Below are 20,669 nucleotides of genomic sequence, written 5' to 3'. Positions count from 1 at the left end.
TGTTGGACCGCTCACAAAAGGCATTGATTCTTCAGCAAAACATTAGGCAAAATGTGCAAAACTACTACAATGTTATGTGGAGCGCCGAAACTAGACATTCACAATAGAAAAGGTGATACATAACAGACAAACAAATGGTGACGAAATAGGTCAATCAGCTAAACAACAATGTGCCGCAGGACAGGGGTGGTAAGAAGGAAGTACCCTAAGCCCTGGTACACTGAGGGCAATAGTATTGCTTTTTAGTGGGTTTCACCATTGTACAGCGAGTGTGAACCCAGCTACGGCACTGTAGACACTGAATCATGGAATCTTCCTGGTAGCGTCTTTGGGCTGGACCAAGACGTTTCCCTTTTGTGTAGTCTTCCTTCCTCTCTTCTGCGAAAGTTGGAGCTGATGTTTTTTAGGACTGCTAGTGATGACAACTGCTTTCTGTGCTCGTCCTTGCCTTCTCCGTGGTAATGTTGGTCGTGGTTGGCGAACAGATAGTTGCGGATTTCTTCTCATAAATGCGTAGAACCACTTTTTCCCAGCCATCTTTGTCTCGTGATTAAACGTATTAGCAATTCCATACTTTTGTGACAGATCATAGGCCAATTTCCGGATATCTTTAATGGTCAACCCATAAAAACACTCTTCTAATTGAACAATATGATCGGCAAGAATTTTCTCTATTTCAGGATTGAATGTAGCCTGTCTCCCCAAAGCCTTAAATCCATTTGCATAATTATTTTTCGCAATAGCATGCCTCCGTATTGTCGCTTTAGGGACACCATACCTTCTACTACACTCCTTCAAGCCATAGTATCCATTATTGTATGCTGCTATAGCCATTTGTAATTCCATCTCTGTCCACAGCCCATACTTTCCCTTTCGAGCCATTCTGAATCTGCAAGAAACAAACACAACTATGAAACGGAAAATCTTTACAACACGTTCTTCGTTCGTTGTGAATCACCAAGCATGATACAACGTACTACGTCGCATCAGACAAATGTGACAGCACACGGTTGCCTACAATGGACCAGTCCAATTCCGGCAACACATTGTGGTCCAACCACGGCAACTCGCAGGTGGCACATGACACACGTGTTTGTAGACGTACATTCAGGGGTGCCCATACCCCCAAGGCCAATGGCGCAATCCCCCCCCCCAAAATCATGTCATGCGTCCCCCCAAATTATATTATTCGCGCACTCAAACCATATAGTAATCCCCACCAAGTAAAGCTCAGAACGATAATATAATACGTTTCCTCTTTCAAAGAACTCGCCCCCCTCGTTTTCTTGGGGTAAATGTAATTATTTTAGTAACCCATAACAAAAATTACGTGGATTTTATCTTCAGTGCAAATTTAACTTGTTAAAGTAAAATTTTTCTGTGACGTGAAGTTAGAGATGCGGATTCGATATATCTTTGTTCCAAATGATTGCTTTAAATTAAGCAATATACCAACACTAAGCATAAAGTAATGTTATTAATGAATATCGAGAATATCGCTTACCTATGTCTTGTAATGCACCTATAGTATAAAACTTCACATTCTCCTCAGCAAAGCGCCAAAGAAACACGCATTCTTGCAACATATTCTTGCGAGCGAAGCGAGTAAGAAAATTTCTATATCCATCTCTTTGCAGGTTTTCAAGAATATTAATTTAATGCGGTGTCAATACTTTCTTAGGATCCCGAGATAATTAATTAGTCTTTTCCAGCTTCTGTTTTGGCACGTTCGGGGTCTAAACGTCACTAAATACAGTCTTCAAAATTTAATGTCCGAACTCTCTCTCCACTACAGATAGTCCTTGACAACCTAAGATTTAACACTTTATCAAAAGCCTCCTATCTCCCCATTTAAATTTAATACTCAATCCTACCACCATAATTTTGAAGCCAATTTTAGACTTACTGTTGGTATTGAAGAGTGGATGTTGCCTCCTCCAAAAAATTAATTCTCAGTCTCCACACAAGGATTTCGCAACAGTCTAAGACAATAGTACTACCCAATAATTGGATACTCCCTCAATTTAATGCTCAGACCTCGTCTAACTAAAATAGCCGCCATAATCTAAGACCTAGAGTTGGATACTGTCCCCCACACGTTTAATTCAGAATCCCCCCCAGAACCCACTTGTAATAAGGGATGTGTCGCACTCAGTGATCGACGTGAGGGGCGATGCGGTGGGGGATGGAACCCCCCAGCTGTCTCAATGTCACCATGTTAAACCATACGAGCACCTGCCCCCCCAGCTAGCTAGCTCCAGGCTCGATCAAACATCCCCACAGTTAGCATTGTCACTTCAAGCACTGGTTACGCTATGGCTCCTCCTTTACCGTCGTTTTCTCCCACTCTTTCCTTTTCTAGCTCTTCTCCCTTTTCCTCTCTGAATAAGGTTCCTTTCTTATTTTCTTCTCTAGCTCTAACAGCGTTGTAAATCTTTGAAGTGAACTGTATGTCATTGTTTCTCCCTTTGTCTTGTATTTCAAGGTTTCTTCAATTTTCAGAAGTTTCTAGAAAAAAATAATTATGATGAACCGGTTATTCTTTCAAACAAGAGAAATAAAACATTGGGTTCTTTGTTTCTTTTAATTACTAATTAGTCTAAATAATGGTTGTAAATAAAGTAAATTTCATGATCCAAGTCTCAAATTCATGGCAACTCGGGAACATAGTGTTACGTGCACTTCACTACATGTCATCCGATTTCATGTCAGTGTTGACTCTTTAAAAAATTATACGGGAAAAGGGGGCATTATCAGAGGTATGTTGTATTCCCTCCATAAGGAACCCTGGTATTCACTGCTTCTCATCAATATGGTAGAGTACAAACCGATTACATCAATGTACTCGTTGTATCTTTCCGTTTCACTCGAAAACAAAGAAGAAACATTTAGATTTTTGTTTAAAATTTTATCGGCAGTGTTAAAAATATTGTTTGCCTGCATTTTGCAGAATGAAATTTGAACTGAACTAAGTCTATTGAAAGTATTACTTAATTTCTTCCAGGAAAAATGATCAAACAACCTTTCTCTCGATGAAATATGAATTACGCATTCCGTTAATAAAAATCCGAAAAAATCTGGTTTACGGTTCTCTCTGTGTAACCTTGCATACCTCACGATCTGTGCTGCATTTGCTTCAAATTCAAAAGCAAATCTTAATGTACTAGACCATTTGTAACGCAGATTATGGCTGTGTAAAAAGCATTGTTATCGGGACGCAGGCCAGTCACAAACAAGCCATTAATTGATTTTAACTTTTCATTTGGAGCTGCTACCCGATTGCTTCGAGTTTCTTCCCCGATTAATATCACGCAGAATATAATTTGCATTAAATATTCAGATTCAATGGCTTGCTTCTAGTAAGTACATTGTATAATGTAGCACTTATGAAGAGACAGAGAAGACATACTATATAATGCGAGGTTACGTTCTTTGTAAAATTATAACCCTTTACAGATTGTTTTATTACATTCCGTCCGATACCTAACTGGAACTAAAACTTGTTTGTTTTAAGCCCACTTTATGCACAGAAAGGTTAATCGGGACGGAATCAACAGTTTAAAGCGCTATATGAACCAGAATGTACCTCCACCGGGTATCGAACCCGGGACTCCTTGATTACAAGGCGACGACGTTACTACTACGCCTTCGGGGAGACACCCTACAACGTTAGAATTTATTTTCGGATTTCATATTTAATTATTTATTTTAAAGAAATTAAAAGAATTAGCATTATATCTTTTCAAACGCGAGAACTACCAAAGTAACAATATCGGAGTCTTCGTTCATTTTCTGCTGATTTATAAATATATAGGGTGTCCCATATATATTTGAGGCCGCGGTAGCTCAGTCGGTAACGCGTCTGACTACCATGCTCAAGGTCCCGGGTTCGATCCCCGGCCGGTTCAAATCCGGGAACTTTTCTAACGGTGAAAGCGGCCCCGGCGCCCACCCAGCGTCGAATAACATGGGTACCTGGGGGAAACCCTGGGGGGTAAAGGCGGTCAGGGGCGTGATGCTGATCACATCACCCCCACTCACGACCGGATCAAGAAAGTGTGGGGCGTTACCCTCACACCCCCTATACGCCTTCATGGCGTTGTGCTATGCACAGGGGAACACTTTACTTTTACTTTTTTAGGGTGTCCCAAAAATACGATATTATGTGTATAGGTGTTAGTTTCTGGCTAACTCCATGCAGGCCCGTACGCAGGATATTTTTGAGGGGGTATAGATCCGAAAATGCAGGACAAAGGGGATTTTTTTATTTGGTTTATTGTACTTGGTTTCTCTGCAGAGTGCGAAATCATTGAAGACTGGTGGAGGGGGTTGGGGATTAAGACCTTAAATTACACACACACATACAATGTATACGTACGTATATATATATATGTATTATTTTAATACATACATATGCATTACGTTGTTGCACATAAAATTTGTGTGCATATATACATAAGGGAATGCATTTGTTATTTTTATTCAGATATTTATAAAGTAGGAAACTAATTCCTTTAGCAACTAGTTAAAATGTCAATAAATTGTAAAATGGTTTGCAACGGTTTTCTTTAATTTGTGTTTTATGAATGTAAATCAATTGTATTTCAAACTTGTATTTGTCTTGCATTCTTGTTTTCCTTTTATTATACATACATTGTTATTGGGGTTGATCTTTTAATAATATCTTGAAAGAGAGAGAGAGAGAGAGAGAGAGAGAGAGAGAGAGAGAGAGAGAGAGAGAGAAAACAGGCACTATTCACAAACACACACAAAGACAGACATTATCCTTTGTTCTTTGTATCTATTTTTTTCTTTTTTCTCTAGTGAAGTATGTTTGAAGTCAAAACTAATTGTTTATCTTCTTTCTTACAACAAAAACTTCTCCCCCCAGAAATATTTGGTTGGCGGGGATTTGTTAGAGCAGGACTGTTGGTGCGGGGTACATTCCCCGTGTGCCATCCCCCCCAGGATTTTTCACCCTGCTTTTCTGCCACGTTTGGCTATTTACGAAGTTGAGGATGATGAAATTGATGAAGGACAGGGACGTAGCTAGGTTGATCAGTTTGGAGGGGGCCCAAATGTCAGAAATTTCTGTATCAAACCATTAAGAAATTTAACAACAAACAACATTATGTATGTATGTATGTTTGTATATATATATATATATATATATATATATATATATATATATATATATATATATATATACCGGGTGGTCCATTTATAATGATAGTATGGAATATCGCATGCAGAATGCATCCAATCGAAAAATTGCACAGAAGAAAAGTTTGATACCATTGAGGGGGTAAATCAATGCCGCAAAAATTTCGTCGCCGTCACCCACCCCTTAGGGAGGTGGGGGGGGGGGGTAAATGTGAAATTTCAAATGGAACACCCCCATTCATTTTACATGTTTGGATTCCGTGTTGAAAAAGAAGTATTTCTTGTCCGAAAAATTTTGTAAAAAATTGCAACCTTCGAACATTCATAAGCATTTGGTAGTTTCAGTTTCATTTTATTCCCTTTATGTAATAACAGTTTTGGTTTCCGTTGAGAACATTGCAAAAACGAATTTTATTCAAAAAATGTGTGCAAAGAATTCGGCAAAAGAAAATTGTTTGCAATTTATGTTATTGTGTAACAATAAATAATATTAATTTGTTCCAAATCTTTGGTTTCAAGGAACAATTTCATATGAACAAGAAAATTAAATATGTTACTACAAATTAGTTATCATTTGAGGTACACAAATAAATGTTTAAAGGAGCAAATGTTCAAAATGGACAGGAAGACCTTGGGTGTGTGTACAAAACCCTGTCTTCAAACAATTGTTCCAACAACGCCAGAAAACATGTGGCAACGAATTATTGATGCTTGTGCCTCTATCACTCCTGACATTTTGGGACGAACAGTGTGGAGCTTCAGACACAGTGTTTTGAAATACATTGAAGAGAACGGTCATCATTTTGAACGTTTGCTCCTTTAAACATTTATTTGTGTACCTCAAATGATAACTAATTTGTAGTAACATACTTAATTTTGTTGTTCATATGAAATTGTTCCTTCAAACCAAAGAGTTGGAACAAATGAATATTTATTGTTACACAAAAACATAAATTGCAAACAATTTTTTTGCCGAATTCTTTGCACACATTTTTTGAATAAAATTCGTTTTTGCAATGTTCTCAACGGAAACCAAAACTGTTATTACATAAAGGGAACAAAATGAAACTGAAACTACCAAATGTTTATAAATGTTCGAAGGTTGTAATTTTTTTACAAAATTTTTCCAACAAAAAATACTTCTTTTTCAACACGGAATCCAAATATGTAAAATGAATGGGGGTGTTCCATTTGAAATTTCACATTTACCCCCCCCCCCATCTCCCTAAGGGGTGGGTGACGGCGACGAAATTTTTGCGGCATTGACTTACCCCCTAAATAGTATCAAACTTATCTTCTGTGCAGTTTTTCGATTGGATGCATTCTGCATGCGATATTCCATACTATCATTATAAATGGACCACCCGGTATATATATACAGGGCTCGAAAAATCCCGGTCGCCATGGCGACTAAAAATTTCAGCCTGGCGACTGTGATCTTATGCTGTAATATGTACGAAATTTTGATGATTCTAAGTTCAAATTGCAGTACAGCGTAAGTTAGCAAATTATTTTTTTTAAATCAACGTTGTGAACATTCCATATAGTCGGTAACAATTTCTTACCCTTTGTCCCACAACACCCCATTTCCTGCTTTCTCGAATTATTTAGCAATGTTTTGAATACCGTGATGCTCAGCATCTTATACAATGTGTTTCAAAAATCGCACAACCCAAAATTTGGAAATGTATATCATGAAAACAGTAAGAGATATTTACACCGGGTTTTCTGCATTATAATATCCAATGAGATATTTTTTAATGCTTAAAATTATCAGTTCACTCCGTACATAAAATTATATAAATTAATAACTGGCGGAAAGCAGAATTCAAATTTTTCCAGAAATGAAGTTTGAGTAAGAAAAATATGTAAGAAATTATCGAAGGGTCATAATTAGACATTTGATGACTGATGCCATGTCAGTCTGTCATTTGCGACAATCCATGCCATCTTGTTATTGTTTTTATCTTTTGTTATCTTTGTTTCTACTTTGTTGTTTCAGTGTAAAATGACCAAATAAGACTGTATATGAAACTTACGTTAAAAATCGTAAATCAAGATTTTGTGGCGAAATTGGACTCTTGAGAGAATCCTAGGCTATATCTGGTTACATTGAATTCTCTTCGCTCACGCTTCGCCACTACAGTGCCTGGTTGATTCAGCATGACGTATTCATTGGAGCAGTGCGTGTGCATTGTTGAAGAGTATTTCACTACTCATTCTTACACACATGTGCAAGAGGTTTTCCAATAAAAATGCCCTGCTTCTGCTGTACCTCACAAAGCAACTGTTTTACAACCAGTCAAACACCAACAAATGATCCCACAAATTGTTTAAGAGTTGGTATTTATTGTTCAAAATCAGTTCTTAGATGTTTCCAGCAAATTAACAATGTTTTTTAAAATAATGTAATTGCTTTTATTTAGATAAATGCTAACAAATTGATGAACCCAGTGATAGCCTGCAGGATTAGTTTAGTGCAGAAAACCCGGTGTAAATATCTCTTACGATTTTCATGATACACATTTTAAAAGTAAGGATTGCGCGACTTTTGAAACACACTGTAGTATGCACAATTGCTAGTAGGTGGTTTCCTGGCTCCTGATTTTCAGAGCTGGCGCCTAGCTTTGAAGACAATTTTTCGAGCACTGTATATATACCGGGTAAGTCACCTAATAATACCACCGGAAATATTTCGTGAACAACAATAAATATTGAAAATTTGTTTTTCCAGATATATAGGTATGAGAGGGGCTCATGAAATTAATGGACACAATACGTTCAACTACGTAAGGAAGTACGATTTTCAACAGAAACATAGTTTTTTTTTTAATGGAAACCCCATTTCATATTCAGTTCATTTGAACGTACGGAAAAATTCATTAAGAATGGCGTTGTTACATTGTAATACGTCAAATAGTTCTCAAGTAATTGAGCGTGAAGGCGCATCCCCACTATGCCTGTCGGCAGAGCCGAGCGTAAATACCGTCGTGTATACAGCCCGCACGCTTGTGCTGCATTTTTCTTACACTCGCCATAGATAAGTATCATCTCGGCCTTTTCAGAGTTTGAAGATACTTATTTTCTGAGCAACAGTTCTGACGTAAGTACACTAACAGAAACGTCTGGTTAATCAAATCAGTGTACTTTGTTACGCCCTTACTTTATTTGATAAATTTGGTAAATCAACTTGAAAGAAAGGAAGACTGAAAAATGTATAAGGTGCAAAGTTTAATAGTTGAAAACTTAAAGATTTGTCATAACCAAACGAAAAGAGTTTATTGTTCCGATGTACTAAAAATTATGATGTAAATGAATGAACGCCAATTAAAAATTAGAAAGATGTTAATGTACTAACATTTCTGTTCAAAATCGTACTTCCTTACATAGTTGAACGTATTGTGTCCATTAATTTCATAATCTCATATCTATACCTTATATCTGCGAAAGCAGTTTTTCAATATTTATTGTTGTTCACGAAATATTTCCGGTGGTAATTTTAGGTGACTCACCCTGTATATGAGAGCGAGATAGAGAGAATGAAAGACAGACGTTGTTAAATTAAAATCAACTCTCGTATACACACGCGCGCCACTCACCAGCGTAAGCAGGATGTTTTTCTGACGGGAGGGGAGGGGGTAGAATTGTAAAAGTGGATAATGCACTCTAGGGGGTTAAAACTGTACTCAGAAAAGATAGCAATCGCGGCTAATTTTAATGGAGGTTTGCTTCATTGAGTTGGGGTTTGAAGCCCACTTTATGCACAGTAAGGTTTATCGAGACTGGACCTACAGTTTAAATTAGGATCCGAATCTCTATGTGAATCCGCTGGGATCCGAAACCGGGAACCCTTGATTACAAGCGGCGACGCTACCACTTCGCCATTGGGGAGGTCAGTAAAGGGGGTTTGCTTGCTTGATTGATTTGAATTATTTTACTTCGCTTTTCTGACACTTTTTGCTAGTTGCGAAGATGAGGATGAGTGACAACACGATGAAATTAATGAATGGAGACTCACAAACACCCATGCTCAGACGGGATTCGAACCCGCGATCCCTGGTATCGTACCGCGATGTGCTAACCACTCCGTCACGGGAGCGGCTAATGGGGGTTTGCATTAGCCACTTTTTTTCATTCTTAGGTTACCAGTCCAAATTCGCTGACAGTCCAACACTGAACAGCGGAATATTTTTTTTATTTGTGGAACAAACTTTCTACAGATTTCCCGTCATAAACTATTTCTGGAGACAGTAAATTGTTGATGCTGACAGAGACAAATATGAGGATGTACCGCACCGCGCACTTGCATTTACCACTGATTTCCGCGCAAGAGATCAAACGTGGCGACAGGCCGGGCTGCGAGCGGTAATTTGGGGGTGCAAGCACAGATGTCTCCACCAGAGATGTCTAGCCTCAGCCTCGGCCTCCGGGAGCCTTGCGAGGCTGAGGCCGTGTGAGGCCGAGGCCGAGTTGGAGTTCGGAGGCTGAGGCTGTGTGAGGCCGGAGGCCGAACTTGAGCTTGGACGATGAGGCCGTGTGAGGCCGGAGGCAGAATTGGAGGTCGGAGGTTGAGGCCGTGTGAGGCCAGAGGCCGACCTTGAGCTTGGAGGCTGATGCCGAGATGGAGTTCGGAGGCTGAGGCCGTTTGAGGCCGGAGACCGACCTTGAGCTTGAAGGCTGATTCCGTGTGAGGCCGAGGCCGAGTTGAAGGTTGGAGGCTGAGGCCGTGCGAGGCCGGAGGCCGAGATGGAGTTCGGAGGCTGAGGCCATGTGAGGCCGGATTCTAAGATGAAATTCGGAGGCTGAGGCCGTGTGAGGCTGGAGGCCGAGATGAAATTCGGAAGCTGAGGCCATGTGAGGCCGGAGGCCGAGTGCCGTCTAAGAAACTTTGAAATTTTTCATCACTCCTGCTTTTTTCAAAGCGCTGATATGTTTGCAGGAAATCATGTAACAGCATCTAACACATCGTAGATTAATGTTTTGAAAACATTTGCTCATTACATTATTTGGAGTAAAAAGTCATACCAGATAACTAGTGAGCAAGGGAATGTAAAGCAACGAAACTGGTTTGCAATACACTGAGCCTCATGTGCGACCATTTGGACAGTTCTATTGTATTTGTTGCCACTTATTTGAAGGAGCGCATCATAGACCTCTACCATTTGATATCTAAACGGAGTCAAGGCACCGAATCTGCTTTCCCACCTTATGGCACTCAGTGGTTTTCAAGTGAGACTACTGATATGTTCCTTCAAAACAGTTGGCTGGCATGTATTAACTTCCAAGTTATACGGTATAATATAATACAAGTTATATAATATAATATAATATAATATAATACAATAACTTTCAAGTTTTCAATAGGCTTATTTTTTCTCTTCTCTTCAAATTTTGCCGCCCTGAAAATTTGCCGCTCTGGGCGGTGGCACGGTTCGCCCCCCCCCACCTCCGCCGGCCCTGCATATATATATATATATATATATATATATATATATATATATATATACATACACACACACACATATATATATATATGTGTGTGTGTGTGTGTGTGTGTGTGTGTGTGTGTGTATGTGTGTATAATGCACGCGTATGCGTAGTGCGTGTGTATGTGTGTAGTATTGCTATGTATCCAAATTTTTAAAACATCTTCATCTGTTAGGGAAGTTGTTAAATTGACATATGTATATTCAGATCCCTACCGAAAATAGCTTTTGGCGCCCGCACCCCATGTTTGAGAAAAATGTTATTTTCTTAACTTACATTTCTCTTTAATATTTGCGCGTAAATGACAAGTCTGGTTCCGTAAGGCATCTATAAAATATTATGAACTTTGCCTGGAGTACCTCTCGTTCCTCTACAGTAACAATATGTTGTTTGTTAGCTGTAGCAAAGAAGATTTATTGATACAACATCGTCCTTTAATTTCCAAATAAAAAATTGACATTATTTATTCTCTGTTTATTGAGTAATTTACAGTGCGTTACTATTCCGCATATCGAGTACAATTATTGCAGAATACAGAGAGTTGGTAATACATCACTTACGAATAATTATTTTGAAGTAGTAATAATAAGTACAGATTTGATGTGACTTAAATGTATGGCTTTACTGCGACCAAGAAAATTTTTAGAATTATTTCTTTGCAAACTGAAAATACATATTATTCATTAAACAGAGCGCCAATACATTCATTCCACAGTGTCTCGGGATGTTCATCCTTTGCAATTTTCTATTGCTCCTTCGGTGGCCTGTTCACTTCGACATCTGCTTCCCTGACCTAACTGTAGCTCTCTGTGTGTAAATAATAATCTAAATGTCCTATGTTGCGAGTACAGCGCCTTGAATAACGTAGTGTGGAAAACGACCCAAGAAACTGGTTCCCCGAGACGATGACAAGTAGATGGCAGTGCGATCGACCCAGATGCTAATTTTGTTATGAAAGTAATGCGGCTTAGTTAGTTTTTGGAATATAATGTGTAGATTTGTTTCTCTAGAAAGGCGGTAAGTGAATTGATGGAAACAGTTATATTTGTGGAGTGATTTGCAGTCACGAAATGGCATTAATTTGGAAAGAAAAGTAAAATAAAATTAATAAATAAATAGCATGCGTAACACAAGAAGAAACATCGCAATGTGATTCCGGACGTCAGGTCTTGGACTGTGTATTAGAGTTTATTTTTCTATGTTATTAGAATATAAATAGTATCCTGAGAGATATTTCATACCGAGGCGACAAACCACAAATGTCGCTTGAAAGCGAGCAGTCGGTAATCAATGCAGCCTTTCGAACCGTAGGGACAAAAGCTCTGACTGCACCGTTTCCTCAAGGAGATTTTACACCAAAGCGATACGCGACAAACGATACGAGGATTTCACACCAAGGCAACTTTCATACCGAAGTGACACATGTTGCTTGGAAAGGAGCCAATCAAGAGCAACATTTCACATCGTAGCGGCATGACGGGAAGCACAGGCCAGCGTTCGGTTGGTGAAATCCTCAAGCGATAAGTGTCGCGTTCCGCTTGTCGCTTTGGTGCGCAATCTCACTAAAGCAAGACACTCATTGCATCGCGTATGCGCGAACAACAAACCACGGCAACATGTTGCAAGCTATTGAGGAAATAGCGACGCAGAAGCGACAAAGCGACAAGTGTGGCTTATCGTGTCGCCTAGATCTGTTGTTGTAATGTGCGGTTTATCGTGTCGCCTATCTGTTGTTCGCAAGCAACGCTTGCTAATAGACTGAAGGCACCATGTCGCTTGTCACTTAGTTGGGAACTCCCCCTGTAGCGCGTCGCTTCGGTCTCAGCACCCTTCCTTTAAGGAGCTTTCCGACCGAAGTAACAAGTAGCACGCGAATACGCCATATGAACGTGTCGTTTGCTGTTTGGACCCTCATGTGCAATGAATGCTATTTTACAGTCTGGAAGTGTGTGTCACTAGTGTGACAGTGTGAACATCCCGTGTCGCTTGTCCCATTGGTTTGAAAGTTGCCTTACACTCATGTCGATGGCACTAAGAAAGTTTTGTGGGGTTCCCCTTGTCGTTTCATGCAATCATCATTATCATCATCGCCGCGATTAGTTTAAAGCGGAAGAAAAGAGACAGTAAATATCCAAAATACAAATGCTTCAGTGCTTCAGTGCTTCTTCTTTAAAAGAAATGATGATGATGATAATAATAATGAACCTAATTCATACACAAAAATTTAGTTGCCAAGAACATTCCACGCGTATTTTTTCTCTCGTATTATTAACGAAAGTATGACGATAACAGGACGTGGTCGACTGTCTAGAATGTTCGTTAATATCTTCGCGACCACTACCAAATATCATAGCAATTACCACATTCATAGAAATGCTTCATGTAAAAGAATCAGACGTTGCAGCGAAAACTCCATTTACTTCCATTATAAGCAGTCGAACACCAAGCACCGGGGTCAACACCAGCGCCTCTAGCGGATCATTTTCAAGTGGAACCAGCCAGAGAGCGCAGAACCATGCCGTTTTCCACACTACGTTATTCTAGGCGCTGTAGTTGCGAGTGAGCTCTCCAATTTTTGCTGACAATTCAGGGATTGGGATTAAGAAATGAACTCTCGGTAAATTTTAGAGCATTGCGTAGCCTACAGTTTGTACATAAAGACTTCAAAATATAGTGGATGGTGGGAAGGGACAGGAGACTGGATGAGTCATCTTATTTGGTTACTCCAACTGCCTTAAAATTATATATATATATATATATATATATATATATATATATATATATATATATTGTAATTTTCACAGCATGCAAGTCCTTGGTATTGCATTTGAAGGAAATCAGTCAAGGCGATTTAGGGTGTCTACGAAAATAACAAATCCAAAATTCTTGACTTTGTCATGTTTTTTTTTTGTTTTTCTTAACCTTTATTTATTCGACCCCTGCTTAGGTAAAGTTGTAAATTAGCAATTAAGAAAATAAATATTTATTTAATGAAAAACCCCTACCAAAAGGTCAGTTAAGGTAAAAACTGAAGCTGTATTCAACAAGAGAATTAGACTTGCATTATCTGTTAATGCACTCTGCGAGGTTCTGGCGTCTGGACTCACTGCCAATATAATTTTGCGGGGCTCGTGTCGGTAGGCCCTATATACTGTATTTGTGATTGTCCCTTCATCTATCTTGTCTTACAACCATTCATCCCCATCTTTGTGATTATCCAAAGGGGAAGAAAAGTGAAGTAAAAATAAACGAAATCAAGAAGTCATTGTGATAGGAAAAATTCTTGACCACAAGTATAATTTCTTGACTTTTTTTTTTACTTCTTGACCTACTAGCTGATTTCTTTACTTATTCCTGACTTTCTCAACTTGAGAAGATTTTGGAAAATGTACTTGGCGCTGTGGAGAGAATTATATTTCAAGTACTGAACGGACGCGAGGCTCTAGGGAATTCTGGGCAGTGATGAATTTAGGAGGTGGCCCGAGGGAGGGGAGAAATCTCCTCTGACAATAGAACCCTCCCCGAAAATATCAATAACCTGGTACAACATTCGGACAATATCTAAGAAATTTGGCAACCATTTTCACTTTGGGTGTCTTTCATTTACTGTAATTTAACATAGAACGTACTTTTCTGCGTTTTTTCGTAATAGTAAGTAGGGAACGGATTTTAAGGCGCTGCACCTTCCCAAAATTATAGCTCATTTGAGATATGTATTCTAGACATGAAATCAAGTAAAATGAACACACTTTGTTGTACATTTTTACACCTTTTCGTGAGATTAGCACAGTTATCCCCTTTTTACCCCCCTTTGATGCTTCAGCACTTTTTTCCTTCCTTTTCGTTCATGTTCTGTTAAAAAATAGACAGAAAAATAAACGAATTTCACTCTTCTTGAGCAGCTACATAAAATCATATGTCTCATTTTGTAGAGCAGAACAAGAGCTATAGAAATGATATAATATAATCATTGCATCCCCAAATGGTTTCCAAGATAATATAGCAAAACCCGTGAGAGAAAACACAAACTTCAACAAAACCTATTCGGCAGAACCAAAGTCGTCCATGCGGTCCGTGCGCATTATGTACAGAATGTGCAGAAAAAGAGAGCATTGAATAAAACATTTTATCAGAACCTTTTTGAAAACATTTTCTGACTTTTTTTTTTGTAATTTCCCGACCATAATTTTGCACCTTAAAATCCTTTCCCTAATACTAAGCACTGATCCAGACCTCTTTGTAATTAAAAGTCAAAATAATGAATGAATTATTATTATTATCATTGAAACTCAACAATGGACACGTTTTTGTCAGTCAACAGTTTCCTGTGAAATAGTGATGACATGCTTGTGCAGTCTTATCGTAATTTATTGCTTTCACAATGACTTCTTGATGTCGTTTATTTTACTTCACCTTTCTTCGCCTTTGGATAATCGCGAAGATGGGGGTGAAAGGTTGTAATATAATATGGATGAAAGGACAATAAAATTTAATTACATAAAGCGGCCCCGGCGCCCACCCAGCGTCGAATAACATGGGTACCTGGGGGAAACCCTGGGGGGTAAAGGCGGTCAGGGGCGTGATGCTGATCACATCACCCCCACTCACGACCGGATCAAGAAAGTGTGGGGCGTTACCCCCACACCCCCTATACGCCTTCATGGCGTGGTGCTAAGCACAGGGGAGCACTTTACCTTTATCACAGGTACGCTGCAATTGAATAATATTAGTATTTTTAGTGTTATTATTTGGTGCGTATGACATCCCACGGGAAGTTTGATATCCCCTCCCCCGAGGGAAAGTTGCTGGATTCAACACTGATTCGGGGTCCCACAATAATTGTTGTAAACTACATGTGCCTCTTCCCTTTTAAGAAAACGAAACATGATTGATTGAATTAGGCTTTTTACGTCGCTTTTCTGCAACTTTTGACTAATCGCTACGATGAAGATGAGTGATGATATATTGAAACGGATGAAAGAACACTTGCAAAGAACACCCATGCCTTTCCGGGATTATAACTCGGGGTCTCTGGCGTCGTAGCACACTATGCTAACAACTCCGGCATGGAGGTCGGGTATGTTTATTTATTTATTTACTTATTTATTTGTTGTTATTATGTTTATTTTTGCTTGGTAGACACTTGCTACGCTTATGCGCATTCCCAAACACATTTGCCCGACCCTGTGGCCGAGTGGTTAGCACACCGCGCTGCGACACCAAGGGTCCCGGGTTCGAATCCTGGTCGGGCTTGGTTGTTTGTGAATGTCCATTCATCAATTTCATCATTTCATCACTCATCCCCATCTTCGCAAATTAGCCAAGAGGCACAAAACGCGAAGTAAAATAAACTAAATCAATCAATCAATCAATCCCAAACACATTTCTCTCCACTTGCTATAGAGCACGTATTTACACAATTTTCTCAATTTTTACCCATGCAAAACTAACGATATTTTGGTTGATGAAACTGAAACACAATGTTTGATGCGAAAAAAAATGTTGTATCAGAAGCTGTAACGCGTGGTTCTTCACCCCTCTCAATTTTACATATTTTTCAACGATCATGCGATCACTCTTCCCCAACTAACAATAAATCTCCATGAACATAAGAATAAAGACCGACACCTCCCACTGACGTCTACAATAAGAAATTAAAAAATAAGGAAGTAAACAGACTCTCATCCACCCTCTCTTCCCACGAGAGAATTGCTTAGTCCGCCACTAGCCTCAAGGCACCAATATGTCCATTTAACACAGATAAAATCGTAAATAAAAAGGTGATAAGTAAAACTTATCAATTAATTGGTTCTTAATCAGGGCGACAGATTTCGGTAGACTGACTTTCGGTAAAGGTTTTCTATGGAAAACGAATGAAGACGTTCCCAAGCGTTTCCTGCTTAAAACACCAGTTCAATTAATCAATCAATCGAAAGGTTCAAGGTTCGATCGCTGGTGGTCAGGCCGGTAGCCAGAATTTGATTTCCGAAGGGGCTTATCCCTTATCGGCAGCAGCCATCTAAAGACGAAAAGGTTGGGGGAGGAGGAAATGCGCTGAGATGCATTTCTTGGTATATTGCAACTTACCATATACAAGATGTTTAATCCTATTAATGAAGTAAATTTAATTACTACTACACATTATTAAAATCAGATGTTTGTAGGATTTCGGGATAGGACTGCAGCCCCCGAGCCCCTTCCCTGGGTATGTGCCTGCTTGTATTAGTTCCAAAATTTCTGTACTGTTCCAACATCGTGAGGACAATTTGGGAAGTACTTGAAAGCGATATGGAAGCAAATTCTGCTCTCGAAACTATGGGTCTCGATGTGATGACGCAGTGGCAGCGTCGCCACCTTGCAATCAAGGGGTCCCGGGTTCGATACCCGGTGAAGACACATAGTGGTTCGGATCCCCGATTAGCCTTACTGTGCATACAGTGGACTTAAAACCCGAACTCGATAATTGGAAGGTTTTAGAAGAACTAAACATGGCTTTTTATGCATCGTACAACTTTGCTTCTTTTCACCCTACTTTTACAGTTTTTCTTCCTAAGAATTCCACTGAGTTTAACACGCTACGAAACCAGAGGTCCAAGGTTCGGACATTGGACAGGTATGGTTGTATCATGTCTGTCCCAGCGCCATTCCTATGGCTCATCATTCATCCTCATCGTCGCATTTAACCCAAGAGGTAGAAAAGCGGCGTAATATAGAAATATATAAATGATTGATTTGCTTTATTTTACTTCGCTTTTCTGACACTTTTTGGCTAATCGTGAAGATGAAGATGACAATGAGTGATGTGAAATTGATGAGAGGACCATCATAAAGAACACACACGCCCAGTCCGGGATTCGAACCCAGAACCCCTGGCATCGTAATGCACCTTGTTAACCACTGCACAGCAAATAGAAACAGAAAATGCTTGATAAGTTATTTGCTTCTCCGTAACTCATGATTATATTATAAGTATTATTCGCTGTATGACTAGGGATTAATTATATTTGTATGTCTAGCCAACCTAGCCACCTAAGCAGCATCAGCTTCCGCATTTGCAGGTGGAGGCTAAATGAAGAAAAATCACAGAAAGTCAGAAATATATGCAAATTTTGTAACATAATATTTATAGAGCATGCAGACGGCTGTAAAAAGAATTGCTACATACCTAGTTTCCTTCCTTAATTGAAACATGGTTTATTCTTCATTATACATGAGGTCAACCACCCTTTGAGTCGAACTCAGGATCTTGTGTGGTAGTCAGACTCTCTTTTAGAATGCCAATATGTTGGATATTTGGTCGATCAGTCGATCCTGATCCATTGTTTCCAGAGGAAGACAATCTGGCAGCTTCTCATTCGACATTTTACGCGCGATGTAGGAAAACGAGATCACAAACACGTCGTGATGCTATCTTGTCGCGTTTACAGAAGTTTACCACCGCTCGGACAACAAATCCTACTTCAAACTTATTTGTACTTATTTGTTACATATCAGCAAAGTTTTACCTCTTGTCATTCTTTTGTTGCTTCTGTGTACTGTTTTGTTAGTTGAGTACCATTCAGCAGAATTCTACTGATCCTGCCTTACAATTTTTCACGTTTTTGTAACTATGTAAGATTAATTCACCAAAGGACATGATGAAAAATCCAATATACAAGGGTCGTTCAAGGTTGACCTGGACTTTTATTTCTGCAGAGGAAATAGGTAGCAGAAGAAACACCAAACTATGTCAGTTTTTCAAAGTATTCTCCGTGCGCGAATTCCTATGGCGTAGAAAGAACTTGGTTGTTGTCGTAGCCACTGGAGGACATCGCTCCGCAGTGCTTCGTCTGTCGTGAATTTCTTCCCTCCCAGATGGTCTTTAAGGGGTGCAAACAAATGATAATCACTGGGGGCTAAATCCGGACTGTAGGGGGGGATGGGGCAGAACTTCCCAGCGCATGTCGGCCAGAGTTGTTGTTCTCACATTGGCCGTGTGAGGGCGGGCATTGTCATGGAGAAGAATGGCATTTCCAGACAACATCCCAGGTCTTTTCTTGCGAATGGACTTTCGTACAGCACCACTCAACAATGTGGAGTAATACTGGGCATTAATCGTGCTCCCTTTGTCCAGAAAATCCACATGGATAACGCCCTTCATGTCCCAGAAGACACTTGCCATGATCTTTCCAGCGGACGGCTGCGTTTTGCTTTTCTTGGGGGGCGGGGAACCTTTATACCGCCACTCCATGCTGAGTCTTTTGGTCTCTGGGGTTGAATTGTGAAACCATGTTTCATCACACGTGATGATGGATTGCAACAATTCATCACCTTCTGCTCGAAACCGATTCAGAAGCTGTTCACAGACCGTCCTGCGTGTCCACTTCTGATCGAATGTCAGCTGGCGGGGAACCCACCTTGCACAGATTTTGCGGAAGCGTAAGTGGTCGTGAATGATTGTCTCAACACTCCCGACTCTGATATTCACCTCGGCAGCAATATCCCACACTGTTACTCGCCGGTTCTCAAGAATCATTTGCTCAACACGTGCGATATTCACTGGTGTGACTGCAGTCGGGCGAATGTGTCCATGCGCTTCATTTGTCACCAGCTCCCGTCCTTCGCGAAACTGCTCACACCATTCGTACACTCTTGTCCGCGACATCGTTTGTTCACCATACTGTGCTTGCAATCGTCTGAAAATCTCAGCTGGTTCACTTTCTCCTTCACGAGAAATTTGATTACACACCGCTGCTCCACAGCCACAGACACACTGTTTGTCGCCATGTTCGCTGCAACTGCTGCGCATGCGCGAAATACGTCATGCTGAGCGCTAGTTACTCGCGTAGGAATACATTACGTCACCTGCACGTTTCATCATGATCCGGCTATTCATTGATTTTTTACGTACGAAAATCCCGGTCAACCTTGAATGACCCTTGTATTTATAGTCTAACAACTTTTTCATAATTCATACTTTAAAGTTTTATTATAATTTTTATTATTATTTGGTAGTATTTAAAAAAAATAATTTTACAATTATAAAAGTTTTACTAAGGTAGTCAACCTACATTTTTATAAATGATTGCCAAATAGAAGTTTTGTTTCTACTAGCATTAATGGAACTAAAAAAAATACTCCCCATATATATTTGTCACATAGGTACAACCAATGGCAAAGATAAGAGTAGGCAAATTGTCCATTGCTATTTTCATTCATTCTGTGTTGTTTTAAGGAATGGATTTTGTTGATGCAAAGCAGATGTTGATCGTATCTCTGCTTATTGACGTTTTTATTTTAATTCATAATCACCACATTCTGAAAACAGATTGAATGAAAATGGCGATGGACAATTCGCTTACTGTTAAACTTTTCCATTGGGTGAAACAAAGAAAGAAAGTAGAATTTAACTTTCTTCCTTGGAATGAAGCCAAATCTTCAATTATACTATCAAAATTGAACATTTCTTGCAATTTATTTTGACAATATTGACAATATTGAGAGATTACTTAACCTCTCTTGACCTATATTGATGATCTCAGATGGTTCATTTATTATTTTTAACTTGAACAGGCAACATCATGTACCAAGTTGAATGGTAACATCTGTTTTCACATGGTGATACCCCCAAAGGAAGTATCTGGGGCTCATATCATCACTTGAAAATCTTCAATGGGAATCTTCAACAAATCTTCTAAGATCAGCTGGACCAGAATATATTTTCTTCCTTTCTTTTCAGTGGAGATAAACTGGCTGAACTGTACCAGGAACTCCAAATAACAGATACCTCACCACAAATAGTTTCTCACTTTGAAGGTGTTTTGAGCAGCTTGCTCCATGATGTGAAAAACCTCCAGGAGGAAAACTCACAGATGGAAGAGATGTTCAATAAGTAAGTAATTTTGCATTTCTAAACTATTTTATATCTATCATTCTGTGTCAGAAGAATTATGAAATCTTGTAAATAGAAAAGAGTCACCAACTATGAAATTGTGGCTTCGAGCTTTGAGCCTCCTTAATCAATTGATGCCCCAGTGGAG

At 39.5% G+C, this 20,669-nt stretch overlaps 1 protein-coding gene across 1 annotated transcript in view; it reads left to right on the top strand.

The window, feature by feature from the left end:
- Positions 1 to 20,669, top strand: part of LOC145984093 (ras and EF-hand domain-containing protein-like) — a 154,988-nt gene that overhangs the window by 40,469 nt on the left and 93,850 nt on the right. Inside the window, exon 2 of the mRNA XM_083117500.1 lies at positions 20,369 to 20,521. Coding sequence (XP_082973626.1) covers positions 20,369 to 20,521 — 153 coding nt within the window. The remainder of the gene's footprint in view (positions 1 to 20,368; positions 20,522 to 20,669) is intronic.

Source organism: Lepisma saccharinum, chromosome 2 (genome assembly GCF_977018435.1).
Source record: "Lepisma saccharinum chromosome 2, izLepSacc3.1, whole genome shotgun sequence".
NCBI classification, from domain to species: domain Eukaryota; kingdom Metazoa; phylum Arthropoda; class Insecta; order Zygentoma; family Lepismatidae; genus Lepisma; species Lepisma saccharinum.
Note: the sequence above shows the minus strand (reverse complement) of the source record. Positions and strands in the feature narration are given on the sequence as shown.